Here is a 20,346-nt window from a genome sequence, read left to right on the forward strand (position 1 = left end):
TTAATCTATATTTTGCTTTTGTGTTATTTGTTTGATCAAAATTATACCAGGGCAGTTTTATTGCTGTGTAAGTAGTTATAGGCAAACACATGTAGTTCTATGGGTTTCGCTTCACACTTAAAATAGGTTTAAACATGTTTTTAACGTAGTGGCTTAATTCCCATTTTGACGGGTCCATACAGGGTTAAACATTGCCTTACACTAACAAGCAATGCCGTTATATCTGGGAGCCCTTTGCGTATCTGCAGTTCCCAATGCGCCCATTGTGACTTTTGATTTCTTGTGTCACAAACTTCCGCCCTTGTCCTGCATAATTGGAACCCTCGGTGCAGAGCTGAGGAGCAGGAAACCTTGTTGCGGCAGCCATTAGAGCCGGATCGGCACGGGTCCCGCCGCCGGAGCCTCTCCCAAAGCAGGGTGTGTTACTTTCCCCTGCCGAATCCCGGAGCACCAACCCCTGCCACCGTGACGTGAGCCGGACTCCGGACGTCAACAGCCGCCAGAAAAGCAGCCGGGTTGCAGTAGTGGCGCTCTGGAGGCCGACACATGAATGCCTCGGACACCCAGCTTCTCCCGAAAGTATAACTATATAAAAAGAGACGTATGCAAAAGCGATCTGGTAAGTAGAGGTTTTCCTACGACGCATACAGCCGGATGGCAGTGCGCGACAGACGGTCTGATGAGGCCGATAACGTACATGTTTTAGATCGCAAATTCATGGCGTATAAACACCACCTTGGTTTATCAATCGGCGATCCCTTTTTAGCAGTTATATGAAAATTTCGCCCCTCCCGAACTGTCGGTGTCCCCGGTTGGAGACGCAGCTTTACAGTGGCGATCCCAGGCTCCTCCCCGCTGCCCCGGCCCGCTTCGGAAATCCGTCTGGTTCGTGCGGCACGTTCCGCAGCTTGGGCCTTACGGTTCCGATTCGTCTTTCGGCAAAATCCTCGGCTTTGATCGTTTATTATCGTTTCGGGACGGTGTTCGAAACGGAATAGCAGGTTTCGCAGGATCCGGCATTATAATGACTAAGCCATACTACTGGCAGTAGCCTATATGTAAGCGACCGCAAGTAATACTCTATAAATAAATAGATTAAAGTTTGGTTTTACGTGCTGTTTATACAAGCAGAGTGTTGTGACAGTAACACAGATGTAGGAATGTAGGTCATGTAAAGAGAACTTTTAGACGACCCATGACAGATCAGCGACTTTTCGTTTACCCGTCCCGAGCAGGGGTAGGAATGTCGTTTGCGGACCAAACCCAATTCACCCCGCTGGTGGTATGTGAGTTGGCGGAAGACACCAAAGAAGAGGCTGTGGAGTGGTTATTAAGCAGAATAAAGGAAAAGCAACGTAATGGAGGTGAGTCCAGTCGGCGTTGACATGCCTCTCCGTCTTAGGATAGCTGTTCATTACTGTTTAATGATAGTATTCGTCTCCTTGTTACTATATTGTTTTTAGTAATATGGCAGGGCTGTAAGAGGAGCTGTCAGAACAGCCTTATAACAGGAGGCGGGGCCGTATCTGAGAGGGCGGGGCCAAATGCCAGCCTACTTACCTCTCTAACAATTACCCGTTCTAGTAACGTTGACTGAATGTTACGGGTAACGCTTTACTTGACGGGGCACAAATCATATAGTATACTATTACTTATGTATCAATTAACCAGAAATTAAGTGTTAATTACATACTGATCTCATGTTAATTAATCATTAATGAATTGTGACGCATGTTTTATCCCAAGCAGTTACTATATTTGTCACTATATCTCTTAATTCTGTAAACGTTTGTGAACTACTGAAGGAACTAGTAAGGAACTGCTGAAGGGTCAAGTAATCGATAACACAAGTGAAACAGTGATCTCACGTTTATTCATCATTAACGAATTGTGAAGCATCTTTTTTATCTCAAGTAGCGACTATAGTTGTTCATCTTTGGTTCTTCAGTAGTAACTGAATGCCCCGTCAAGTAAAGTGTTACCCAATTAAGGTATGGAAGCGTCCAAAGTGTCCAGTTCTCCTGAGCTTCCCCGAACACCATCCCACTACTACATTGCCCTAAATATACTGCACATTTGCAGCATACACGTAAAGCACTTTTATTATAAAACAATATTTTTAAGTAATTGCGCTAAAAATGATGTTCAGGTAATAATGTTACAGTGCTGACAGTTTGACAGAACATCTTGTTGCTGATTCTGAATAGTTTGTAACAATTACACTGAGTACGATGTGTAACTGTTCTGTGAGGCATCTTTCCAGACAGTTATTTTATTCATACTGTCAGAGCCATCTTTAGGGCAATGCAACCAGTATGGCTTATCCAGGTCCCACACTATTTGGGCGCTTGCTCAAAAGGTAAACTTGTCTAGATAGTGATAGTTTAAATAATAAGTTGTTAAATAACTTTATTTGTATCTACACTATTATTTTGGACACTTAACTGAACACTTTACGTACCTTAATTGCAATGTTTGATAAGCGCTCATAGAATGAAAAATTGTTAGTAGGGAATAGTCAGTAAATGTACCCAGACTTCCGATGTTAGGCATATTAATTTTGGATGAGGCACAAATGGTGGTGGGGGTGGGGGGCTTGGCTTACTGTTAATACGGTAATATCGAATACTGTGTTATTTTCATTTGAAAATATACCTCTCCCAGCTGCGCAGATTTTGTCAGGAAATGTCAGAATTGCTGTTTTTAAAGGTCTGCCCAAGCCTAGTTCTGGGTTGTAGAACTAGTCTCTGTCTCTGGCTGGGGTTGTAGCAGTATGACTTTTTACCCGCTAATTTTACCATCGCTGAGGAGCGGAACAGCAGATTTAGAGGTCATTTAGCAGGACATCATTCGCGGGTGTCGAGTTGCGGGAGACTCCCGGAACTTCCGGGAGAAATGGGACGTCTGTGTATGTTTACTCCTCTGGTCTCCTTTGCAACTTGTCAGGAGCCGAGTTCCAGGTTAGTCAGCTCCTACCAGCGCTGTCCCAGGATGATAAAAAGGAGAACCCCAACATTTTCCTGGTGGGGGCCTCCTGGCAGAGGCTCCTGATTGGCGCAGAGGACCTGGGTCTGATCAAAGAGTTCAGTGATGGTTCCATGCGAACCTTCACTTACGCTAACCGGGAGGATTTCAAGGACTTCCAGGGTGAGTAGACTGAGCTCAGTTCCTGGGTGCTAATGGCATGAAATCACATTGTTAGATTCTGTCCACAGAGCCTTAGGCTACCAATGCTGGGTTCCATTTACCTTGGAGGTTGGAATCCAGAACTGGGAATGATGTCATATACAAGTTAACAGTGTTCCAGTACATAAAGTCGGAAAGCCATGTAGCGGTACTAAGGACCCGTTTCGAAAAGCAAGATTTCTTGCTTCCCTGAATAACTAGTCAGATTTAATTTACCCAAGTGTAAATGGCCTTTACCTTCGTTCACTTACATTTAGCCAGAGTACCTTAAATCCGACAAGTTGTATAAATGAAAAACAAGTTACAAAAACATTTAATAAACCATAATCAAGACACAACCGCTAATAAACAGCATAAAACTGCAGCTTTAGCTTCTGTTGATAAAGGGCGCGGCCGTCTTGAATTCTGAGCTTGGGGTTGTGTCGATTCCTTCGAGTTCAAAGATCAGAATTCCGACTTCAGGGGGCGCTCCAGTTGAAATTTATGGGACTCAGAATTTACGAGTTATAAGTTGGGTTCTTATCCCTTATGAGTTCAAATGGAACGAAGCACAAGATTCCCGCTGTTACAGCTGGTTGTTTACCGCTAGCCGACACGGGTTTAGCCGCGCTAAGCTAACATAATCAGCAGCTGATGTTAACTGTACAAATTACTGTTAGACCAGTGATGGGCAAACTCAGGCAGCAGCGTTGTTCGCTCGGCCACCAGGGGACGGCGATGGCTTCCTCAGCATGGCGGAGTGCCAGCTCATCATCAAGCACGAGTTGGACAGCCTGCGGGCCAAGCAGGAAACGTACGTGCCCGGCTACCCCAAGATCAAGCTGTACCCGGGAAAGTCAATCGGTACGCATGCCTTTTCCACTTCCTGTCAGCCGTCAGGTTGGTCCCCCTTGGGGGTGCGTGCTTTACTTTGTGTCTTTAGATTATTTATCTTAATTACCACTCGGTTCACGTAAATCTTTCACACACCCTTCGGAGGCTCATTCCGTCAAACGCACATTATTTGCAGTTTATCCCTACTGTACATAAGTAGGATAAACCCTGTCAGAGTCTGTGTCTAATATTCACCCTAACCGGATTCCCACCCCTTATGTAAAATCAGTGCGTCGGATGCACTCCAAAGGGATTCTGCTGCAGATCTTCCCTCTCCACGATAAAGAGGAGTTGAAGAGGTTGTCCTCCACGTGGTACCAGCAGATCAGATTGGCTTTCCAGCCTCTCGGTAGGTGTGGGCGGCTGAAGGCGGTATGTGGCTTGGTGGGTTTGGACTCTTGAGCTGATGATCAGATGGTTCCTGGTTCAGAAGCTGTGGTGGGCAGTGTGACTTCACCCTTGGGCCCTCGAGCAAGGCCCTTAAACACCAGTTGCTTCAGTGACTTCCTGACCCTGCTTTTATCAATTGTACATGACTTAAGAAAGTGTCTGCGAAGTAAGTAAATGTAAGTGTGTGAGATGGGAGAGGCAGGCAGCTGAGGGAGCACAGACGACGGTCCTCATTCTCAGAAGTCACGAAAATCCCTGTTGCCACATCCGGACGCATGCGAGTCATGTGTGGTTGGCAGGTCGACTGGCATGTGAGTACAAGTCAAGATAAGGCAGCTTTTGGGTTTACGTATATGAACATTCAATACAAGTCCTATCTGTGATTGGATGGTTTGACTCTTTGGTTGCCTTAGCGATAACTGCATCAGTGGCTTTCCAGAGTTGTTACAGGATGGGATTCTTCCCAGTCTCTCATCCATGGAGTCACAACATTTTTTGTTTGTTTACAAACCAACCAAATTGGAATGTATATAGTAATGTTAATAAACCATTTGACCTCTTAACCAGCAGTTTTCACCTTACAACAAACACTACTTGAGCAATAATCTAATTAATTATTAAGGTATGCAAAAAAAAAACTGCAGGAGTCCTTATAGTTGTTTTGTTATACTAAAGTTTATAGCACAAATGGACATGGATCACTTTGGTCAATAACTGTTCACTTCTGAACCAACCATTTCTACCCAATCAAAGTGTAACCTTTTTGTGGAACCAGTTCTTCCTCATCCAGCCATGCTGTGCACTGACTGCGTAACCAACCCGTCTGTGGACCATGTGCTACTTACCGTGTGACATGAGTGCAATATTTTTAGCAATCTGATGGTATTTCAAGCCGGGGTGTAGGAACCTGGGGGGTATGTACCACCCTATATTTAATTCGACTTCATTTGTCCCTCTTAAAAATGAAACTTTAAATTAAGTCGTGTCCTCTGCTTCGCCAGTGATGTTAAGTTTTTTTTTTTTTTTTTACCAAGTTAGCTAAATGGTTATTAAAAAAACAGCTAAATTTTTAGTTCAGTGTGTAATCATGAAGTTGAGATGTAATGTGGGCTGAAACTAGTTTGTAATTACTTTTTTGCAACCTCCAAACACACTGGCATGGTGTGACAGGTGCTTTTCAGTTTGTTCTGTCATTATAAGAGCGTTAAGTAGTGCTGTATTGAAATTCTTGCCTTAACTCTTATCGCCGATACAATCACAAATTGTTTGAAAGAAGATGTTATTCATTGAACAGTACAGGACCATCACTGTACATTAAGCCTCTCCTCTTTGTAGATGAGCTAGTGACTGTCGTCCTCCCCTGATTTGTGGCTATTCCCATCTTACCGTGGTATTCTGTTTGCTCCAGATGACATTCGGCACTACTTCGGGGAGAGCCTGGCCCTGTATTTCGGCTTTCTGGAGTACTTCACCTTAGCTATGCTCCCCATGGCCATCATTGGGATTCCCTACTACTTCTTTGACTGGGAGAACTACGACAACTATGTAGTCTTCGCCATCTGCAACCTGGTCTGGACCACGGTGATGCTGGAGATGTGGAAGCGATTCGGGGCCTGCCTGGCGTATAGCTGGGGCACGCTGTCCAGGAAGAAGGCCTTTGAGGAGCCGCGACCCGGCTTCCACGGTGTCCTGGGCCACAACCCCGTCACGGGCCGCGAGGAACCTGTCTACCCCAACGCCAAGCGCCATCTGCGCATCTACCTGGTGTCGTTGCCGTTCGTGCTGCTGTGCCTCTACGTGTCCCTGTGCGTCATGATGGTCTACTTCGACGCTGAGGCCTGGGTGCTGGGGCTACATGAGGTGGAGCCCACGTTCTGGACAGGCCTGCTCCTCTTCCTGCCCAGTATTGTCTATGCCGTGGTCATCGAGATCATGAACCGACTCTACCGCTATGCTGCCGAATTCCTAACCGACTGGGGTATGTGCACCTTCCCCATCGCTCCTGTGACGCTGATGCAATGCAATACAATTTTATTTATATAGCGCATTATCACAACATTACATTGTCTCAATGCGCTTTACATTGATCACTTCCCCTCACAGCCAGTGGTGTGTTTACAACCACTACTCACTGGCCACAAACTGCCTCTACCCAATAAACACGTACCTAATTTAGGAGATGCTGAAGCATCATGTTCACCTAGCCAACTAGCTAGCTACAACCTTCTGACTACTCACTAGCTAACATTAATGTTATACGCAATTTTAACATGATGAAATCCCCTCATATGACTTCGCGTGGGGCCCTTTAATGGGGTGCAGTATCCCCTCCATTGTGGGGGGGGTTCACACCAGAACATGCTGCAGAAGAGTGCGACCTGGTTCTTTCTGTAGGAACCAAGCTTCATTAAGGGTGCTTTTCCACTGCACCCGGTACCATACTCTTGTTATGGTACTTTTGGTACTTTCCCTTTTCCACTGACTTGCGGTCCAGTACCTGTAGCAAAAGTTCCAGTACCTAAAATACTAAATTAGCTGGGGTATATTTTTGGTACTGCTTCTCTGTTGATTGGTTATGCAGATAGCTAGCTTGCAAAACAGTACGACCGCTGTCTTGTAAAAAATTATGAATTCAGAAAACAACGATAAACAAAGTAAAAAATAAGCAATAATAGTTCATGGACAAATGAAAAGACCCATGATTTTGTTGTGATCTGGTCAGAAGAACAGATGCAGCAAGATCAGGAGAGCATGACAAGAAACAAAGAAGTATATGGTACTAGGGCAGCATGCTACTGGAAGATTTACAAATATTGTGATATGGTTTTGGTATAATAAATATTCGGATATTTATGCAAAAAAGGAGTTTGAAGTACATTTCTCACAAACCCATCTAGCCTGGTACAGTGGAAATGTGCCATAACTTTGGAACTGGAAGCTTCACTAATTAATGCCAGTCAGGTTCTTGTTCTCCCTGCCGCCTCATGCCCAGCTAACCATTAAAGCACCGAAAATGCCACACTGCTTGTTTACAGACGGAGAACAGAGCAGAGCTTGTTGTCCTGAGACCTGGTGGTCATGTGTCTAGCGGAGAGTTGAAGATGTAACTCCATGAACTCTGATGTGGTGGCAGGGCAGCTTGTGTTTATTTTTGTCCTTTTCTTGTCGTTGCAGAAAACCATCGTCTAGAGTCAACGTATCAGAACCATTTAACTCTTAAAGTTTTGGTGGTAAGCGAGCACATGCCTGAACGTCCGTGCCCACAGTGACCTGTGACCTCGGCCCTGGAGACAAGGGACACTGCTAATCTTCCTCCATCTTTGTTGCCCGCAGTTCAACTTCCTGAACTGTTTTGCCTCCTTGTTCTACATCGCGTTCGTCATGCAGGACATGCCTCTGCTCCGACAGGTAGGCCTGCAAGGCTGCGTTTACTGTACCGGCTGCCCAGTTTCCATGGAGCTTAAGGCCATGTTTAGGTCTATGTCTTGTTTAGGAGATACTGAATTCGCTGATGAGTTTTAAGCTGGAGAAATTAGAATATATACTCCTATTGAATTTACAGTTGTATCTTTTTAAGACAAGAATAACCCAAAAGAACAAGACTGTTTCAAACCCGCGATCCTCTCCACTGAAGTCCAGCAGCTCTGCACTGCTGTCTGCCACATCCGGAGACGATGTCGGGTGCTTCAGTGCGTGAGGAGTGTCCCGCTTCCTTACAGAGTCTCGCCACGCTGCTGATAACGTCCCAGATCCTGAACCAGTTTCTGGAGGCCTTCCTTCCATTCTGGCTGCAGAAACGCCGTAACAAGCGGGTCCAGAGAAATGAGGGCCAGACCGCCCTGGGCTGCAAGCTCCCCTTCGAGAAGCAGGTCATGCTGGAGGCGGACATGAGCACCTACCTGGTGAGGGGCTTCCCGTTGGCCTCTGGATCCTGAAACTGTGGCCGCAATATGGTCGTGTGAAATCTCTAAGACGGACACCTTTATTCCCCAAAAACCTTTTCTACTCAAGATAAAGGGTCTTTTCCTAAGCAGCTAATCAAAAAGATTAAGGTTATGCAATTTTTGTTTTTAAGGGTAAACATGAACATGAAGCTCAGGTGCTTTGCATGTATAGTACCAGTCAAATATCTGGACATATCTACTGAAATTAATTTCTTTTTCAGCAAGATAATGACCCTAAGTACACCTCGAGGTTATGTAATAAGTATTATCTTGTGAACAAGGAAAGAGACGGAGTGCTGTGTCAGATAACCTAGTCCCTAAAATCCGACCAAAACCCTACAGCAGTGTTTCCCAACCCAGTCCTCGGGGAACTCCGGACAGTCCACGTTTTTGCTTCCTCTCAGCTCCCAGCACACCTGTACCAGGTATTCGGTGTTCCTGATTGGCTGGGAGCTGGGAGGGAGCAAAAACGTGGACTGTCCGGGGTTCTCCTGAGGACTGGGTTGGGAAACACTGCCCTATAGAGCTGGTTTAGGGTGAGTTGGAATGAAGAGTGAGAGCAAGGTAGCTAACGTGCCCAGATCTTCTGGAATCTCCTCTTGGAGAAGCATTCCAGGTGGCTACCTATGAAAGCTGGTCGAAAGAATGCCTGGAGTCTGCAATACTGTCATTTAAGCAGAATGGGGCTGCTTTAATGAGTCTGTAATTTGAGAAAATTTTGATATGTTGAATGCTTCTGTTGATTGTTGTAATAATCTTTTACTATATAATAAGATTGGTTAAAAGCAGGTGTTTTTGACTGATACCAAAAGTAAGATATCAGTGACCAGTTTGCTGTATGAAATGTTATCTGAGCTTACTGGCTGTTCTCGATCAGCTCATGGATGGCAGTGTTTTATGTTTTATTGCCTGCAGGGTACATTTGATGACTACCTGGAGCTCTTCCTACTGTTTGGTTATGTCAGTCTCTTCTCCTGTGTCTATCCCATCGCCGCCCTGCTGGTGGTGCTCAACAACGTCACGGAGATCTACTCGGATGCCCTCAAGATATGCCAAGTGTTTAAGAGGCCCTTCTCTGAGCCCGCAGCCAACATCGGCGTGTGGCAGGTAAGGTGCTTTACGCATTCAACATCGGGTTTCCCCGAGTAGTTTCTATCGGTCACGTTCTTGAAGTTATGCAGAGTCCTTCCACAAGGGGTCAGCAGTCACTTTGCAGTCTCGATTTATAGATTTTCCTTCATGGAAAGTGCTCTACAAGGAGAATCAATTTCAGGTACCAAGTACGTAGTGTAGAGTTGTACATAATATATGAAGATTAGACTTTTATAAAGAAATGATAATGGACACTTTTCCCTTGCTGTCCTGCTCTGTACACATGACTGTTTGCTTTGGGAGTCACAAATGATGATAAGCACTGCCGTCCACAGCTGGCCTTTGAGTCGATGAGCGTCATCGCCGTGGTAACCAACTGTGCGCTGATCGGCATGTCGCCGCAAGTGAAGTCATACTTCCCTGAGTCAGAGAGCCAGCTCATCCTGCTGGTGGTGGCGGTGGAGGTAAGCGATCTCATTGGACGAGGGAAGTAAGGTGATACCGCTGCAAATGTGGGAAACACATCCCACAGATGCCTTCTGTTTGGGACCAGATGACGTCCCACAGCCTGAAGTCGCTGAGAGGGGACAGACGGTGACCTTTTCTGGTTCCTGACTGGAAAAATGAAAGCAGTTCTCCTGTTGCTTTGCCCCTCATGCAGATGCTCTTCACTGTACGATGGCTGGGTGATGCACATTCAGTAGTCATCAGAATTTTAATCAGTTCCCTGCCTATATGCTGACCGATACATCATACTGATTCCAGACGACAGCAGCATCCCCCCACTCATGCTCCCAGTCTCTAGTGATCGCGAGTGAACATACCTCATATAGTGTGTAACAGCATATCGTACATGGGTTTTTTTTTTTTCCTGTTTAACCAAAATTACACAAGCCCATTATACCCAAGTGCGTCATGTCATATCTCATTCATATCCGATTCATGATATTTTCAGCTTATGATTCATTTATCCATGTTACCCATTAGCTAGCATCTGAAGGTTGATGGCAGTTACATAAGATGGCCTGGGAATGTCCATGTCCGCACACAGCACTGATAAAGAGGCCTTCCGTGACTTAGCAAACTTGCTGGAACTTTCCACGACACGCTTTCCACGATGCATCTCCGGCTTGAGTGTTTGTCACGACGGTGTAAACATAGGGACAGCGGTCAGTGCTGAATCACCTTGCCAGGGCCCTTTGCTGCTGGCTTGGTTCCGGCTTTAAAATAGCTTCACTCTTATCTGCAGGAAGTGACATTCTGTACTGCCGTTCACTCAGTCAAGGAATAGGAGCCACGCAGCATCGCTGCACTGAACCGGACTTAGTTTATGGAAGTGGGCTGAAGCTTCCCAGTGAGTCCCTGTTCACCCTCTGCTGCCCACAGCAACTGCTCCCATACCTTTTCTGGGTTCTGGGAATCATTTTTTGCATTTCCAGTTTGGTCTTTTGTGTTTTTTTTGTTTGTTTGTATATCTCAGCACTCAGCAGAGATTGGTGACAGCCGCAGTACCAAACACATCCACCAGGGGGTACGGCTGAGCCAAAGCCTCGGTTTGGGCCTCTGAAGCCGGGGGCAGGTAGGGTGGCGGGTCAGATTAGCGCAGATTGTCTCGTGTTGTTCTTTGCATTTTCATGAACGTCAGCCCACTGGTTCCATCACAGCCATTTGGCCAGAGACCTAGCAGATCCACTTGCTAGCGGCCAGCTGCTTTTCTCCGAGATGCTCACCTCATGAATATCTCTCAGGGAGAGCGGCCATATTTCCGCCTGGATTTGATTTCCCTAAACATGCTGGTTTACGCAGTAAAGCGAAAGCGAACGAGCATTTCCTTTGGAGCACTGCTCCTAGCCACATACAGGGGGCGCCAGGGAGCTGTCCGATTGTCTGCAGATGTTTTATTTGACAGACACAAGGGTCTCTGTCCATTTTCTGGCTCCAGAGCAACCTTCGGGCTGAACACAGTCCCGTGGAAAATGCACACCTCCCCAGCGAACAGCGTTTGAAGCATGTTGTCATTTGATGAATCTTTTTCACTCTGTCTTTCAGTGTGACATTCAGCCTTAATTCGCACCATAAGCATAATCGATCGCACAGTGTTTATGTACATTGTAGTACCCAGGGCTGAATATTTGGGGCCCAGCCTACAGGATAAAATGCTGCAGTAACCAACCAGAATTTAATCTGGGCACCTTTAGAACTCGGGGCTCGTGTGTAAGTCTGGCCTTGTTGGTACCCTGAGGATGTAGCTTATAAACGACTGGGTGCTGTACTTGTTGGAGACTTGTGACCCCTAATTTATTTGTTCGACCTTCCTTCTCCCTCCTTTCGTCTGGAGGACCTTCTGCTATGGTCTCTGGTTCTGCCCTGTACATGTACACATGCTGGCCCTTCATCCTGCAGCTGAGTGGTTACCTAGGAGACGATCGTAAACCATTAAAGACACACAAAAAAAAAGACTCAGTCCAAGCTATAAGACAGTTTTTGCACACACGTGTTCATTATTCTCCCTCCTCACCCCAGGAGACTTGCTTGTTTTCTTGAAGGTACTTGAAGGCTCAGTACCCCATTGAAGAGCGCCCCCTGCTGGGGGGGGGGGACGTAAACACCAGACGCACCATACCGCTTGACAAGCCTCCTGTCAGCAGCCCGGAGCATGGAAAGGGGATCAGCAGATCTCTGAGGGCACCTTGACTGGGTGTCGGGAAGCGTCTGGGAGCGTGCCAGGATGTTTGGGAGGGGGTTAGGTACTGCCCCACATCCCGCTGGGTCTTAAGTGAAGTCTCAGACTGGCTCTCAGTGGGGTACAAAGCCAGGGGAAGGCGGTATATCAGGCAGCCTCTGAGTAAGGACTAGCGCTACCTTTGCTTAAAGCTTTTCATGCGTGTGTCTACAGTCCGGCAGCTATAGTCCCATGGCCTCTCCACTAATTACACTAATGAGAGTCTGGCCACATTCTCGGTGGGCAGTAAGGCAGACTGAACCAGAACAATACAGGGTCTGTTTCTGTTCCGTCCTGCTGAAAACATCAATGGGGACGCGGCTGTGGAGCGGCTGGGTGGAATGGGGTCGTGGGAACAGAGATAATGATGCAGCATGTTTTAATTAAAAATAATCTGAAATATTTAATTAAAAGATTACAGGGTCATGGCGAGTGATTTATTCATTTTACCGTTTTAACCCTGATAAAACACAGTAGTGTGTTTTTTTTTTTTTTTTTTTTGATGATGTCATTTTCCAAGAAATATTTTCTGGAAGCACTGTAGAATGAAAGGAGGGGACATTCTCACTTTTATTCTCACCATAGTGTGATGAGAGTGATCCATGGCTGGAATCTGCCCAGTTTATTTCATATCCGGGCCGAAAATGCCATCGCTGTCAGTCTGTCTCCGTAGCTCACTTTCAGTGCTCAGGTAATTACATCAGAGCAGGCTTCAGAGAGCCGTATCCAGGCAACAGTGTAGCCACGGCGACCAGTAAGCCTTGGAAGAAGGCAGGATAGTGGCAGGTATAGAGCAGTCGTGTTGATATAGGATTATCTGCTGTTTAAAATACGTGGAACGGAGAATGGAGGAGATGGATCCCGCCCGGGGATGCTACTATTATACTAGATGAGATTTGAACAACTCTGAGCTATTAGTTAAGTTCTCCCCAAATGAGCTTGATGGGCCGAATGGTCTTATGTTCTTATGTTACCGATTATCATTTATTTTTGCTACACTGGTCTTAGCTTTGAGAAAGAGGCGTAATGGAAGAAAGAGAGTACAGTGGCACGAGAGTACCTGTAGCAATGGTATGAGGAACACGAAAGTATCTGTAGTGATAGTAGGAGGTATACGAGTGATGGTAGCAGGTACACGGGAGTACCTGTACCAGCGGCGGGAGGTACACGCGAGTACCTGTACCGGCGGCGGGAGGTACACGCGAGTACCTGTACCGGCGGCGGGAGGTACACGCGAGTACCTGTACCGGCGGCGGGAGGTACACGCGAGTACCTGTACCGGCGGCGGCGGGAGGTACACGCGAGTACCTGTACCGGCGGCGGCGGGAGGTACACGCAAGTACCTGTACCGGCGGCGGGAGGTACACGCGAGTACCTGTACCGGCGGCGGCGGGAGAAATCCTCTCTAGTGAGAGCGTATGACGGCCATCTTGGTCCCGCTCTGATCCGCTTCGGTCTACTTATCTTGCCGCAGGGTGGTTGAATGGCCACACTGTCTTCTGTTATTCTGTTACTATGTTGCCACATAGTAAAATTAGGGGTTTGAAACCCCCCACAAATTTGTTTGCTCCTGACCAAACACATAGTCGCATAGTACGATAAGTGCTTATCAGAATCTTCTTAGTTGAATAAAGGGAAGTCGAACATCAACGACATGCAGCATCAACGACAGGCAGCATTAACAACACGTGTCGACTGCAAGGTGCCGTCCGATGATGTGGTGCACGGCCTTTCTGTGCTCCCTCCTGTCTTGGGGGTTTGTGTTCATACATGGCATGCATATATGGCACTCGGGGCAGTGTCATCCAATCAGACACACACACACGTTTCTATTCATATCTTTGTAGGGACCGTCCAATCATTTTTGCGGGCATAACCCTAATCCCAAAAATGACAACGTTAACCCCCACCCAGCCCTAACCGTAACCAAGAGTAACCAAACAAAATACAAGACTTCTGGCATTTTTCGTTTTTTTGCAGTCACAGATTTTTGTATAATTGAGCTTTCCCTTGTGGGGACCGAAACATTGGTCCCCACAACATCAAAATAACACATTTTATCATATTGTGGGAACAGTTAGTCCCCCATAACGTTATATATACTCTCTCTCTGTCACTCACACACACACACACACACACACACACACACACACACACATACATATATACTGTACATATGCACTTGGCAATTAGCCGTGGGTTTTATCTGCATTTGCACAGTTGCCGTGGTGGCAGTAATCTCCCGAGTGACAGATACGTGGTTACCTTGTCTGTGTGTTTCCTGTCACCGACAAAAGGGAGATTAGTGTCAGGCCATTTCCGAAAGTCATCCAGCTGCCTTTGTTTGAGAAACCATGTGCTCTCAGTTTCGATGCATTTTTTTTCTTTGTCAATTTTCTCAACATGTCGTTTAATTTCCGCTCGGAGAAGGACGCCTCGATTCACAGACTGTCTGACCGGTGAGCAGTTTGCCAGGGGATGCAGTACCAGCTGATCAGGAGTGATTATGGGTTTGGGAAATAAAGCCGTAAACAGTGATGAATGACTAGCGAATAGCGGGCGAATAGCGAAGATGCAATAATTAACGCAAGTATTACCGTGTTAATTAAACTGCCTTTCTGACCCCGTTTTTTTTTTTTTTTTATGAAACGTATAAATATAGGAATCGGTATCATGGAGGCCAGGAGTGTCATTTACAGACTTCCTTGTACAGAATTTTAGTACCTAAGACAGTGGTTGCCAGTCAGTCAATCAGTAAGACATTTCGAGTTGATTGTGATGCAACTTCCTTTCCCCCCAGAAATGGCAAAATGTACCAAGCCCCCCCCCCCAAATAAAATCATAACATAGCTCACCACAGTATTTCTACTTAAGACTTAGATCCATCCATCCATCCATCCATCCATCCATCCATCAATGGCAGCAGGAGGCACATGGCTGGGTTGCACCCTGGACAGGATGCCTGTCCTCTTAGATCATGTTTGGTGCAAATTATTTTTTCATGACTTGACAAGCTGATTTTCTGGCAGTGTTTCTGCCCTCTGCCATTATGAAATTCCCAGATTGAGCATTTTCAGGAAAAATGAGTCACCCAGGTGGGAGAGAATCTGAGAGGTGTTTCACAGCCGGGCCATCGCCGGATCGGAGGTCAGCACGGGCCCTTTGCTGATCAGTAGCAGAGGTTGCATGTAATCTCTGCTCTGTTTTCATTTGGGGTCGCTAGTTCAAAGACATTGAAAACTCCTGCTGCAAAATATCAGCTTAGCCATTGTCCTGGTGGAGTACCCGCAATGCACTGCAGCTCCCAAAGCACTGACAGGATGCGGAACTTCTGTTCAAATATGTAATTACTTCTAAATCTGAACTTGGCATGGTTTTGCCCTTGGTTGTCTTTGAGCTGCGAGTTTCAGAGAGTAAACAATATGAAAATGAGAGTTTTCTTCCCTGTCGTGGCGATTAGTCATGCTCTCTGGGACACCGGCTCGCTCGGAGCGCTGTCCCGGGATGCAGTCCTCCCCTTCTGGCTGCAGTGCCGGGCCTGAGCTTCCAGATAAAGAGGCAGGCCTGGTCTGTGTTAGTTGGGACGCTCCTCCACCCTGGAGGGAAGGTGACACTCTGGCCGCACCCTGATCCCAAAAGAAAACTCTTCGGGTTTCCTGCTCCAGAATTATCCCATTTTTCCTGGAATGCCGTAGGCAAAGAACCATTTAGGGCCACGTCTCAAACATTTTTTCCCATTGATGCGGCTGAATATTTGTCGGAACAGTTCAGGGTTCGTGCTCTGCTCGAAGGTGCAACAGATGGACTCTCCTGGGACTTTGGCCTTCGGGTTCGAGCCTGTGTCTTTTAGCCAGTACTGTACAAGCTGCCCCGCACTGAACATAGTATATGAAAGTGTAAAGGATCACTTTGCCAGCAACTGCCCCGAGTCCATCCTCCCCACCGCCTGGGCTCCCAGGTGGACTGTATGTCATCATGGTTAAGGAGAGGGTAAAGACGCTATTCTGTTTTTGCTGCTTTTCAACAAAGTTGGCACCAAGCTTGGTCGAAGCGTGACTATCTATGATGCGGAATCATCTGACCCTCCATTCACTTCCTTTTAGGAAAAATTGCAGCCCTTTCGAGGTACTCGATTCGCCAAAGAGGAAAAGTTCGCCTTTGAGAGAGCAGGCCGAATGCCCTCTGACTAAATGCTTGGTCCAGGGTCCAACACGCATCTCAGAGGTCTGCCAGAAGATAACGAGGCCCAGCGGTGGAGTGGAACGGAGGCTATGATTACTGTGTTTACGGGGTCTGAGGTTGCTTCAGCAGGCAGCTGGACTCTGAGAGATGTCCTCAGACCTCTAGGCGGTCGCAGTGCAAGCCGTCCTTGATGCCATAATTGTGTGCAGTTTTGGCTGATTCTCTCTTTCTCTCTTTTTTGGTCACAGCACGTATTCCTGGTGTTGAAGTTCATCCTGGCGTTTGTCATCCCTGATATTCCCAAGCACATCCAAATCAAACTGGCTCGTGTGGAGTTCGAGTCCATGGAGGCCCTGAAGAAAAAGGTAAATGAGGGAAACTCCTCGCCCTTCTGGAAAAGTCTGAAACTGCACATAACTATAACCGTCCTGGCTGGAGGATTTCTTGCAGCTGTTCCATGGAGGCTGCGTTTTGGCCGTTTTCATGCGGCAGACCCCTGTCCCGCGCATGCGCCTACCTGCAAACCCAGTCCTTTCTTCCTAGAGGGGCTGCAAAAGTCCGCAGTTGAATTTTCACCAGGTCACAGTCCCCGTCCATGTCACGGAGACACAGACAAGAGAAGTGCGCGATACTCTATTCTGCCCGAGGTCTGCCGTGCGACACACTGCCACATTGGAACACGTCCTCTGCCGTTAGCACTTGCCGAGGTCTTGTTTTCATGTCACCATGGCATAGCCGGTCTGTGCTTTTGCACCTGCGGAGTTGCCCACTTTTCCCAGGGTGTGTGTGTCAAAGCTGGGGCACTGGGGCGTGGGGAGGGCACAGGTGTAGGAGATGCTCAGGAATTAAGCGTTTTGCAGGGAAGGTGTAATGTACATACATCACAGAGAACTAGTACAGTTACAGAATTAGTATTTACTAAATCAGTACTGAGTGAGTAGAGTACAGAAAAAAGCACACAGAACTAGTACGTGTACAGTACTTAGGTGTACTAAACTCAGCCGGTAAAATACCATGCTGTACCAGTACAGGTAATGCATTTAACTGTTTCCTACTTTCCATGTCATTGCCCCTGGGTCTCGTACTCGTATACAGGCTGAGCTCTGCTCTGCCAGAAAGGCTGGGAACAGGTAAGGTCACAGCACAGGCAGCCTCACACTGAAACGTCTCAGCTGAGGACACAAAAACCCCTTAAAGTTGAATGGCTTTGCTAGAGAGAATCCCTGCCATAGACAGACTTACACAGGCTGAATCCGCTCTCGTTTTCCCTCTGATTTACACTCACCGACGACAATCTCCCGGCAGAGCACTGCACACACACGCTCAGTGAACCCACCCCCAGGCTGTTAGCTCTGCCCCCACACACCCATATGCACACACACCCCCCCCTTCACAGGCTCTCAAGGGACACATCTGCACTCGCATCTCTCAGCTGAGGGCGCAGACAGACATCTTCAAGCATTTCAACAGTCTGCAGCTTCCAAGGGTCTTTGGGGAGTTTTTTTTGTTCTTCACGTAGTTAGGGATACAGGTCGCCATATTGACTGTCAGTCAAGCCAGAGCCTGGCAGAAGATCATACATGAGCTATGCTGCTCTGCATGGTGGTTAACTACCCTTGAAGTGCTGCTTCATTATTAAGCTCTTTTGGTCACCATAAAAGCGAAGCGTAAGCAGGGACTCCTAGATTAGGGATCGCACTGTACTGTAAAAGAGGATATAAGGCAGATGTAAGTGCTGGGAATGTGCGGGAGACATCGGCACTGTGATATAAGGGGGAAAACGTCAGAAAACTTCACAAATGTTTCATCTTTTGGCAGAAAATGCTGGAAGCCCCAGCGACCCCAATCAAAAGCCAGTGACGACGCAAACCCGGCGACAAGGAGGGCGCGGGTGGCTGTGGCGCCCTCCGAAGGCAGCCAGCGGCGTTTACAAGCTGACTCCCCACGCTGGGATACCGACGAACCCAGAGCCGTTAAACTGTACACTTTGTCTTTCTTTTTGAAGCAGTCACTGCTAACGAAAGGATCGATGTCAGTTCTGCTGAACAGGATGTCCTGGGGAGCTTGGTTGGATTATTATGGTCTGTTTCTGTTGAGCTGTGACTGACACGCTTTAAACGAAGCCCCTTGCTTCACTACAGATTGCCAATATTGCATGACCCTCCCTCTCTCGTTAGTTATTTGCCTGCATCGCTGTTAATTGCGTGATGCAAACAGGCTAAGTCCCATCTTGCTACATTGGGACCTTTACTGCTACGCTCACGGACACCACCGCAGTGCCTCTGTTGCGGATCATTGCGGTTATGAGTGTAGGTCACTGACTGTTACGCCCCCTGCTGCACACATCCTGCGTTGTCACGCTCCAGTTCCCGTCAGAAGGTTGCTGCTCATACTGTCCTGAGGGATCTTGGCACTTTGCTCAGGAATTGCAGGCCAGGAGTCGGGCCAAATATCCAGGGACACCAGAGAGACTCTGGGACTTTTGGGACCCCATGTGGCATGTAGTCCCCATTTCTTAATGTCCTGCTGCAGGATCAGTACCCCAAGATGCGCATGTGAACAGTCTACAACAAGTCCTGCCTTGGTCAGAATTTTGTGTGCAAACAGATAACGGTGAATGTTCTTTCTGGGTTGTAAAAATGCTTAGCGGTCATGTCTACCAACAGGTCACATAACTGGCAGGTTGACGGCAATGGTGCATTTGATGGTTTCATTTGTGGCTATCTTTAAAGTAACCAGTAATTAGATGGAGGCAGGGTGCTGATTTGATTACCCCTTGCTGGTAGAAAAATCGATTTCCGTGCAGCTCCCGGGAATAGAACAAACTCGACTGACACACCAAAACCCTTTGTGCAGCTGGATCTGAAAATGCTGAACTCAGACCCACAGCAAACAGGTGATATGCTGCAGTGTTAATCGGGAAGAAGGTAAACCGTGGATCCACACTGCTGCTGGCGTTGGATGTAAGAGGCCTTTACATTCTGCTCAATAAAATGTTAAACTGCATCAAACCTCCCGGTCACCTGTACTGATGTGATTTTGCCTTTTCTTCTCCTGCTATGATGTCTGAGTGAGATCCCGCACCCTCCAGATTAGTGTCATTCTGTGATTTTTTCCCCGGGGCCCCCGAGGGCATCACACCATCACCGATTCACTGTTAAGGCACGCCAAGCGTAATGCTACGGTCCATAGCGCCTTGCCTGGAGAGCAGGCAGCCGAGAAGCCGGCCGGGCCGATGGGCAGCAGGAAGGGGCCGATGGGCAGTAGGAACGGGCCGATGGGCAGCAGGAACCGGCCGATGGGCAGCAGGAACCGGCCGATGGGCAGCAGGAACCGGCCGATGGGCAGCAGGAACCGGCCGTACCAAAGGGATGAAGACCTGAAGCCCATACGGCGTTTTTTCCCTTCTTTGCGCCCATCCAGAATCTTTCACGATCTCAAGACGGCTCGGAATCTCATTATTCGCCATAGTAACGTGAACGTCTGCCGACCACGCTCGACACAAAGCAGAGACAGACCCTGACGCACGGCGCTCCACTCGAAAAGCCGTGTGACAGCAGATTCCTTATTTAGGCATCTGCTGAAGTCGACCCCTCGCTGGGTCGAAACGCAGCCCTGCCCAGGGCTCAGGCCCCTCGGGAGGAGCTGTCCTCCACAGCTCCGTTTGGAGCAGATTCCCTAGAATACAGCGTGCAAGATTTGGGACAAAGACTGGGAAGCATTGGGTTGGTCTCCCAACATTTTATTTATCGAATCAGCAGACCCTTTTCTCCAAAGCGGCACACATTTGAGAAAACAGCCAGTGCATGGTGCAGCTGGGAGTTAAGGCCCTGCTCAGTGTCGACCCTGGGATTCAAACCGGCAACCTTCTGATCGCAGGCACAGTGTCCAAAGCTGCTGAGCTACACACTAACACTGAAACACAGTTTTTCATAAGTAGCATCATGTCCTCTCACA

General features: G+C 47.5%; 1 protein-coding gene across 1 annotated transcript; it reads left to right on the forward strand.

The window, feature by feature from the left end:
* The first annotated feature begins 255 nt into the window (after positions 1 to 255).
* Positions 256 to 19,400, forward strand: ano10a (anoctamin 10a). Its single transcript, XM_048993238.1, has 13 exons — positions 256 to 619; positions 1,236 to 1,364; positions 2,947 to 3,147; positions 3,895 to 4,029; positions 4,289 to 4,408; positions 5,858 to 6,427; positions 7,624 to 7,679; positions 7,783 to 7,857; positions 8,169 to 8,351; positions 9,309 to 9,500; positions 9,821 to 9,949; positions 16,638 to 16,754; positions 18,208 to 19,400. Exons 1-13 carry the CDS (start codon positions 604 to 606, stop codon positions 18,247 to 18,249), a joined length of 1,965 nt encoding a protein of 654 aa, XP_048849195.1. The 5' UTR covers positions 256 to 603; the 3' UTR covers positions 18,250 to 19,400.
* Positions 19,401 to 20,346: the final 946 nt, after the last annotated feature.

Source organism: Brienomyrus brachyistius, chromosome 23, assembly GCF_023856365.1.
Source record: "Brienomyrus brachyistius isolate T26 chromosome 23, BBRACH_0.4, whole genome shotgun sequence".
Taxonomy (NCBI): Eukaryota; Metazoa; Chordata; class Actinopteri; order Osteoglossiformes; family Mormyridae; genus Brienomyrus; species Brienomyrus brachyistius.

Coding starts and splice junctions, on each gene's coding strand:
- ano10a (XM_048993238.1), top strand. Junction 1,365..2,946: donor GGAAAAGCAACGTAATGGAG/GTGAGTCCAGTC, acceptor GCAACTTGTCAG/GAGCCGAGTTCCAGGTTAGT. Junction 16,755..18,207: donor TGGAGGCCCTGAAGAAAAAG/GTAAATGAGGGA, acceptor ATCTTTTGGCAG/AAAATGCTGGAAGCCCCAGC.